This window comes from Amborella trichopoda, chromosome 2, assembly GCF_054954075.1.
Source record: "Amborella trichopoda isolate Santa Cruz 75 chromosome 2, AtrichopodaSantaCruz75HAP2 v2.0, whole genome shotgun sequence".
NCBI lineage: Eukaryota > Viridiplantae > Streptophyta > Magnoliopsida > Amborellales > Amborellaceae > Amborella > Amborella trichopoda.
In genome coordinates, this window is record NC_142337.1 from 60,339,243 (window position 1) to 60,348,547 (window position 9,305).

The 9,305-nt window shown below is 34.9% G+C and overlaps 2 protein-coding genes across 5 annotated transcripts; both read left to right on the forward strand.

The window, feature by feature from the left end:
• On the forward strand, positions 1-8,264 carry LOC18445123 (chaperone protein dnaJ 15). Of its 4 annotated transcripts, none has more exons than XM_020674056.2 (12): positions 1-187; positions 294-443; positions 3,096-3,219; positions 5,702-5,784; positions 5,867-5,978; positions 6,068-6,172; positions 6,350-6,400; positions 7,022-7,111; positions 7,225-7,333; positions 7,435-7,583; positions 7,712-7,765; positions 7,855-8,264. In XM_020674056.2, exons 2-12 carry the CDS (start codon positions 316-318, stop codon positions 8,044-8,046), a joined length of 1,197 nt encoding a protein of 398 aa, XP_020529715.1. In that variant the 5' UTR covers positions 1-187; positions 294-315; the 3' UTR covers positions 8,047-8,264. The 4 variants fall into 4 exon arrangements, 3 of the variants coding, with proteins under 3 accessions (XP_020529715.1, XP_088715194.1, XP_006855330.1); XM_088859068.1 differs by having other exon boundaries at positions 1-100; XR_016049874.1 differs by having other exon boundaries at positions 1-443; positions 7,026-7,111.
• Positions 8,265-8,972: 708 nt separating this feature from the next.
• On the forward strand, positions 8,973-9,305 carry LOC18445124 (calcium-binding protein KIC). The gene has a single exon (XM_006855269.1). It carries the CDS (start codon positions 8,973-8,975, stop codon positions 9,303-9,305), a length of 333 nt encoding a protein of 110 aa, XP_006855331.1.

Genomic DNA, 9,305 nt, shown 5'->3' on the forward strand with positions numbered 1-9,305 from the left:
CATCTTGGCAAGTGACATGTCCAAAAGTTTCATGATTCTCTCTACATCATTCTCAGTCAAGTATTGCCGGTTTCCTGCATGCTTTTCTTTGGTGTGGAAGGTGGGGCTCTTCTCACCGGTGCTTCTCGACAATTTGATCACCTCTACGTCTCCGTCATCTTATCATGAATTCTGTTTTTGATCTTGAGTAATGCTCCAATTTGGGTTCTTACAGCTAGTCATGGCAGATTAAATTAAGAAATCTGGGTATTTTTCTTGCATATGATTGTGTTTTTTTGAGCTTCTATTTCCAGTTCTTGATCAGAAAAAAGGGAGATGGCATCTTCAAGAAGAGAAATGCTACCTCCTCGCGCTTCAAGAAGAGACCCGTATGATGTGCTAAGTGTTTCTAGAGATTCATCTGACCAGGAGATAAAAATGGCATACAGGAAACTTGCTCTCAAGTGAGTTACATAGACTGCTCTTTGCTTTATATTTTCTTTATAGATATAAATTGTTTTAGATGAAATTCATTCACTTATGAATAATAAAAATGGCTTTCATTATGCTTTCAATAAAAAAAATTTTTTTCCTGAGAAAATTCACTTGCTAAAATCATGTCTTTTTATGCATTCCACTCTGCCCTGACATTTGTATGGTTATTAAATTGCCAGTTAAATTTAGCCTCTGGTGCAAAATAGGTGGAGTTAGTTATTACAATGTAAAAGAGGGAGTCAGTTATTATAACGTAAAAGACGAATACCATTTGGCTACATTTGACTTTTCGTATATAGTTTTATTTATGGAAAAAGTTTACATAACGTTTCACTATAAAATATAGAATTAAGGTACACCTCCGAAATCTTCCGAAAAAAGTTGTTTTAATGTTTAAAAACAACGAATTAATTATCTAGATATTGAGATTTATACATAGGAAGAGAAAATAAGATTTCAAGTACTAAACATAGTAAATGTTGTTACATATTATCTAGATTGTCTATTTTCAAGATTTTGATGCGTTTATAAATCTACTTGATTTGAAATATTTTTGGAGTTTAAAATTATTTAATTACAGATAAAATAGATTGCCAAACTCACCAAAATTGCATCTAATAAAAAATGCATTTTACTTTGATTGTTTAAAGTTACGACTTTATCAAACCACCCCCTTGCATTATTTAGGGTTAACTAATTGGATTTCCAAGTGTTTAATATACATAAGACTACGTATACTACACTCTAACAACGTAAATCTTACCATCCAAAATATGAGACATGGTTCAAACTTAGAACCGTACTTTTTTCAGGTAGGTTGAAGAGGTTACATCTCCAAAAAAATTGTGAACATAAAACATAATGTTTTGATATTGACCTAGGCCCTGGATTAAGCCCTAGCTTGAGCCCCTGATTATATTTTATATATAAGTCATGATTTTAGAAAAAACCTACAAAAATTGTTAACAATTTAAGAATGGGATTGTATACAATGAGACCATTTATTTTTTATACAAGGAGATCAAATACTTAAAACCAATAGATGTGAAATCTGATAGCTTGGATGTATCATAAAGTTCGACAAAATTTCTTTTGAACATTGACTTTGGTTATTGCAATAAATGTTGCCACCCAATTTCACTTCCAATAGTCAAGATTAATTGTGACTACCTTGTATCAAAGATAAGTGGTATCATTGTATACATTTTTTTTAAGAATATTAAAAACCAAACAAAACAATAAAGAACACTAGAAATCTAAAAGCAATGAAAATTATAAAAGATGGAATTCAGAAAAATTATCTGTAGATGAAAATAATTCAGAAAATTCCAAGAAAGGGGAAATATAAAAAGAAAATTTTTCTGTTTTTAATCACCATCTTTTTGCCCTAAACCCATGCTTTTAGATTGAGTTTTATGGCCAATGTTTCATAACCTGGATTGGTGAAGCAATCATCCATTTGTGTCAAATCACTGGATTGATGGTCTAGATCAGTTTGAATGGGTGATCAAAAAAATATTTAAATTAAAAATAAAAATAAAATTAAAATAATACTTTATGGAGTAGGGATTTATGGGAATAAAAAAAACATAAGATAAGCTCAAAAAAAAAAAAAAATTGAAAAAAGAGGTTTTAGATATGCATATACAGTAGGGACTGATACCTTCTCGGAAGAGTTAAGTCCCAGCTGAATCCCGGTCTAGATTGGCGATAACTGATTGCCGGGTTTTAAGAGACAGGTTTTACCCTAAGGGGTAAATAAAATGCTCCAGCGGGGCACATAATACTTGCATTGTACTCTCACATTGTTCATCAATCAGAATCATATGCTGAAGATTCGCCGAAGGAACTAAGATTGGAGTAGGAGACATGAGGTGCATGAGTTGAAAATTTTCGACCTTTATTTAGTTTTATAAAATTATTAAAAAGAAAATAAAATAAGAAAAAATGTGGATGGCTTTAGAAAAGAGAGAAAATAAGAAACCGCATGAATGAAGGAGAAGAGAGAGAATACAATAAGAAAAACTATGGATGTTTTTTTTTTTTTTTGAGAATGTAATAATCTATGGATGTTTTAAAAAGAACAAGAAAAAAGAAAATTCTAGGAGGGAGCGACAGGGAGAGTATAAAAAAAAAAAAGCTAGGAACTGACTTTAAGAAAGAAAAAGAAAAAAAAGAATTTGTATAAATTGGGAGTGAGAGAGTTGAATGAAAAGGAAAAGGTCAGGGGATAGAAGCAAGAAGGATGTAATGAAGAGGAGAAGAGAATCTGTTTATGAAGAGTTAGCTCTCTATGTTGGAGGAAAGAGAAGAAGCAAAGCTCTAAAGATTGCAAAGAAATTTGCTCATTCTTTTGTGAAAACCTTCTCTTCAAAAAAGATACCATTCCATTTTTGCTTACTTGACACAATGTACTTTCTTGGCTGATACCTTAAAGTTTAAGAGTTTCGTGATTGATGGGGTCCAATATTTTCCTATGTGACTTGTTGAAGTGGGGGATTAAGAAATTGATACATTACATATTGTCTTCAATTTTGCAAGTAGTTCATTCCTTGGGTTTTATTGTTATAGTTAAAACTGAGTTTTGAATCTATGGTTTGAATAATTTGAATTCTTAACAGATACCACCCTGACAAAAATGCAAGCAACCCTGAAGCTTCAGAGCTTTTCAAGGAGGTGGCATTTTCATATAACATTCTGTCTGATCCAGAGAGGAGGAGGCAATATGACAGTGGTGGATATCAGGTAATTTATGCCTTTTTAATTTCTGAATTATTGCTACAAAAGAAAGAAAAAGAAAGAGAGAAAAAACTAGGCTTGTTCAGAAATTATGAGAATATAGGCATGTATTCAATGATTGGTTCGACATTTCCTTGGCTTGTTTAGAAGATTTGGAAACCATAGTTTGATAAGTAGATGCTTGTGCGTGGTTCATGGGAACATAATCATGCATATTAACTTTATATTGAATTGAAGCCTCACTCGAGCTTTTGACAGTGGTGACATATTCCATGGTTTTATTTTCTGTCCATTGAGCATTACTCACACTTCCTCTACAAGTTGTGTTTGTTATTTAACAACTATATCAGATAAATGAATTTCCTCTGAGATGAGAGTTTCTCTCGGCAGTAAAATGGAGCTTATTGAATTGTTACTTTTCTGGTTATGATAGTAGGACCGTTTAGTGTGCTGTTGGGGTTGAATAAAATCGTACTTAATTAGGTTTATCCTTGTCTTGATGGATCATATCCTTTTGCTTTCTTCCTTATAAAGGTTATGATCATGCACACTTGATGGTAGTACTCAAGAAGATTTGGAATTCCGTTGGATGGTAACCTGTGTTTGATTCAAATATCATGGTTCTTGTATATTTCATAGCATCCCCTGTATTTTATAGAAGCTCCAGCCATTTGCACACTTAGCACAACGAGTCACTTCTGCCCCAATCGCTCCCCTTGTAGAATTTTCAACATTTCTCTATGTTAGAATCAAAATTTCAGGTTGAGTTTTAGAATGTGGTTGTGCACAGTTAGTGGTTAGATTCAACTGGAACTCAATATTTTACTTTCAGATATTGTTGTCATGCGCACCATGATATATTTAGCAAAAGGATTTGAGGAAAATGCAGTTCTTCAACTATACTAGGCAACAAGACCAATATGTATTGTTCTATAATAAGAAAACATTAAATTACCTCTCAGGCAAAGCCAATGATAAAACAATTATTCCCAACAGTTATAAAGCGCTGGCAATTGTGAAGGGTGATTTTCGCAAACAACCATTGCGTGGTGCAGAGATTTACATATTATTTTATGATGAATATAAAAAATATGATGATGGATTAGTTTTCAAGTTATTAGTTTTGAAGAAACATCCACCCAATAAAGATTTTCGGAAGAAGGTATGGTTGATTTGTCAAAGAAGAACATTGGGTTTCTTGACTGTTATAGCATCACTAGCTAAGGATTTTAAATACCAGATCATAATTGCTATAATTTATTACAAGTCTATGCAGAAAGCTTTTCTCTATATCAGGAAGGGGAATTGAACTAGTTCATGGAGTCATTGCTGTGCACGGAAGCTCTATATCCCATCGGTTGATTTTTAGCAAATAAGTATAAAACACGTACCACAAGAGTACAAAGATTTACGTAATTCACCCCAGAAGGGCTGCATCCATGGGCACAATAAACTGAAATCCATTATTCCAATGAAAGTTACATCATAGATTTTGGGACATAGAGTTACCTCTCTAACCCTCGACAAAACCCAGTTCAACAAATCTTTTTAAGCTACTCTCCCGACCAACACCACATGTCTTTTTTCCTTCTCTGTACTTCTGGCAACCATTACTGATAACACCAGATAGAAATGAGAGAGCAACGAGAAGCTGACTTTCTCTCTAACTAAAATGGGAAACCATCTAAAATCTCTATGGGAACTTCTTCTCTACAAGAAATCAGCCTCTCAATCGGTAAGAGTCTCAATTCTCTATGGGAACTTCTTCTCTATAAGAAACCAGCCTCTCAATCTATATGAGTCTCAATCTACAAGAGGCACCATAATAGTGAAACTCTCTTCTATCCAAGGGAGACCTTGCATCTCATGCACAGGAGGCTCTGCCCCCCTCTCTCTAGAGGAAACCACCTTTCCTATATGGTGATCCAAATAGGGCCATCTTTCGTTCCATATATATAAGACTAGAAATCCACATTAAATAGAAAACTTCCTATAGATGTTACATATATCTCAAAAACTAAGAGATATATCAAAGTGTCCTAATCTTTTTGGATTTCTATTTCCTTTAGGAACCTTATCAATGTCAATTTCAATCCCAGATAATATGGGATTTCTTTATGTGGGTGATTTTGGATATCATCATAATCAACAGTCATCACTGTCATGGATGGTGATGGAGGGTGTGGAATCGACCAAAACAGGACATGGCCTTAAGAATGATTACGAGTCCTCTCCATCGCCACCATCATTTCAATGAACAATGATTACAATAATGAACTCTAAGTTTTGAATAACCCATTAGCTTATAATATACTTCCCCTTTCAAGAAATCTACACTTTCTAGCTGATCATGCATAAAGAGTGCAGTATTCTATGTTTACTCTCGTGTTACTTACACCTATTAATTTAATGTTGTACTCCTTGGATCCATATTAAAACCCCGTTTGTGATTTTATGAATGCAAAAATTTGTTGTTGTGGTGACACAGGCACTTGAAGCTGATGGCCTGGATATGGAGATTGATTTGTCCAACTTGGGAACTATGAATACGATGTTCGCTGCATTGTTCAGGTGAAAATCTTCGTTCCTATGAAGATTACATGGGGTTTATATGAGATCTTATATTCAAATTTATGCACTTCTTACTTTACAGCAAGCTTGGTGTTCCCATCAAGACAACAATATCAGCTACCATTCTTGAGGAAGCTCTAAATGGAACTGTAAACATTAGACCGCTTCCTCTTGGAAGTTCTTTTAGCGGGAAGGTGGATAAACATTTCGAGGCTTTGAAATGATTTATTTTTTTATTTTTTTATGATGAAATCCTAACATTCTCGTTATTCTTTTGATACAGGTTGAGAAGCAGTCTGCTCAATTTTTTAGTGTCACCATCAATGATCAGCAAGCAGAAGCAGGAATTGTAGTGAGAGTCACTTCAGCTACACAAAGCAAATTCAAGGTGAAATACCAATCTGGAAAATTTTCTTTTTTCCTATTTCTACCTTGGAATTTTCCCGTTCTGGTCTAAAATGAATTACCACTGGGGAGACTTGTCTGCAAGGTTCTTATTCAATTGGTTAGCGGTTTTTGCCCTTAGATAGATCTACATTATTTATGTATGGTCTTCTCTTTGCAGCTGCTTTACTTTGAGAGGGAAGCCAATGGGGGCTATGGCCTGGCATTACAGGTCTGTATGTAAAGTCTACTGAGTTCTTATTTTCTTAGGGAAATGCCAGCATGCTTCTCCCTGTGCAACAATCCTGGTGCTCTGCCACCTCAAAAATCACTTTTGAGGCGTGGGAGAGACCTAAAAATTTTCAAATTATTATTTCACACCCCAAAAACATTTTCAAGAAAGAAAGTTGGAGCCACAAATACTCAAATTTACTGTGATTCTAAATATCATCGTGATCATCCATTTCAATGGACAACAAATCGAGGAGATTTGGAGGCTGCAAAAAAACCAAACTTAGAATCAGCTGATCTTAAAGGAGTTTCAAATCTTTGGGTGTCCCCACACCTCACTAATTCTTTTTGAGGTTGGCAAAGCACCAAGTTTGGTTCCCTGGACAGAGCACTCCATTTCACCATTCTTAAATCTATTCTAAAGCAAGAAGTATTTGTTTTAAACATGCCTACCCATGTCAAGCTATCCAAGCTTATACTTGGTTTCCATTTGTTGTTATAGTAATGAGTCTTCTTGTTTAGAGGCATGTTAGAGGAAAGGAAAATATTCTTTGGCAGACAGTGAGGTAATGTGATACCATATATACATCACATCGATTGTGAGAGTTTGTTATTTGTATAGGAAGACAGTGAGAAGACTGGTAGAGTGACATCTGCTGGGATGTACTTTCTACATTTTCAAGTGTATCGGCTCGATTCAACTGTGAATGCGGTATAACTTACACATTAATATCTTCCTCTATAATAGGTGACTGTTCTCGAAAAGATATCTTTTTTCTTTGGCAGCTAATGCTACATAAAACTTTTCATGAAATTTTTGTTCAGCTAGCAATGGCCAAGGATCCTGATGCTGCATCCTTCAAAAGATTAGAAGGTCTCAAACCATGTGAAATATCTGAACTTAAAGCTGGAACCCATATATTTGCTGTTTATGGTATGTAACCATCTGCTTTATTATTATTTTTATAATCAGTTCAATTCAAACATTTTGTATGCGAGTCCCTTGATCATCTTCTCCATTCGTCTTCCCCTTAGGCGATAACTTCTTCAAAAGTGGGACATATACAATTGAAGCTCTATGTGCCAAGGCTTTCAAGGAGACCACAGAGAAGCTCAAGGATGTTGAAGCTAAGATTTTGACGAAGCGCAATGAGTTGCGCGAGTTTGAGTGCGAGTATCGCAAGGTTCTCTCTCTCTCTCTCTCTCTCTCTCTCTCTCTCTCTCCACACACACAAACACACACACGCACACAGGGGATTAAAAATTCTGAGAAACTCATGTGGGTCTAATGAGATTTCAATGATGTGTCCAGGCTTTGGCCCAGTTTCAGCAGGTTATGAAGCGATATACGGAGGAGAAGCAAGCTGTAAGAATTCCATTCCTAGACTTTATGCTACATTATACCAGTGTTTATATGGTTCCATTTATTAATGTTTTCCCAATTATTCCATTAAGGTTGATGAGCTGCTAAAGCTCCGAGACAAGATACAATCGTCATTCTCAATGGGCACCTTCATCAGAACAACATCCAATGGAAGCTCAGTGGCGGACGACTACCAAGTGGAAAATGTTTCTTATGATGGGAAGAAGTCTAACAAGAAGAAGTGGTATAGTCGCAGTTTCAAGGCAGAAAGAAAGGCTCACTGAGCTCACATAATGGTGGATGGTTGGAATGTCTTGGTTGAAGGAGAATTGGGTAATGTTTATTTTGATTGGTTTGTGTATTAATGTATCATTCATTTTATTGAGATTGAGCTTGTTCTACCAGATTGCTTTATCATTACAGAGAATGTAAAAGATCCATTGTAGTAAAAGAGTTGCATTATTTGATGATTCCATATCATAATTAATGAACCAGTTGCTTCTATTTGCTTGTGATGCTTTCTCTTTGGACATTCAAAGTTGTAGCATATTGCCGATGACTGCAGATACAAATATGAATTATTGATTCAAATGTAAAAATAGTTGTTTTTAACCAGCTTGTTTATTATAAGGCTAGGCCATTGGGGGTGCCCAAGTCACCAGGCATCAAAAAATATGTGTTAGGTATAAAAAAAATGTAAAGATTTTAAAATTATTTAGAAATATGTTTTTAAGATGATTTTGATAGTTTTTAAGACGGATTAAGGAAATTTTCTTATCATATGATCTAATTTTTTATTTTTTTCTTCTTTCTAAAATATTTATTGTATAACTCAAATTTTTTAATAATCCATTTTTTATATATTTTTTGAAAAAATATCTTCATATCTTCTATTTTTAAGTTTAATGATAAACCTAGGCAGTAAAAGATATCTTCTAACCCTCTCGTAATTTTAAACCTAAATAAATGAGAGAAAGACGTATTCTTTCTAAACGCAATCATTTATCTCTCTTTACTTGTATACTCCAAACTTCTCCTTCTGCCTCTCTCTCGGTCTCTCTTTTTCCTCCCGTGCTCCAAACTTCTCTTTTTTCTCTCTTACTGTGTTTTTTACTCTCTCTCCTCCCGTGTTTTTCAAACCCCTCTCTCTCCTCCCGTAACCTCTTACCTCCATAAAATAAAAGCAAAAAATAGCCAAAAAATGACAAAAATGAGCCAAAACCAGGCAATAGAGTATGAAGATTTGCTTCCTATCATGGTCGAAAACCTCGAAGCCGATGTTTTCAAGGCGGAGCTAAATGGATTCAAGCTTTTGGCTGACCCATCGAAGGGTTTGATAACATTTGAGAGCTTGAAGAAAAATTGTACTCTTTTGGGTTTAGATTATCCCAGAGAACTCATGGCCATGGTTGGAGAGGGAGACAATGACGGTGATGAAGCTTTAAATGAGCAAGAGTTTTGTAAGTGCAGATCTCATGAGAGAGGCGCAGGTTTGCTTGAAGAAACTGTGATCCATAAGATTAAGAGAGTTAGGGAGAGCTGA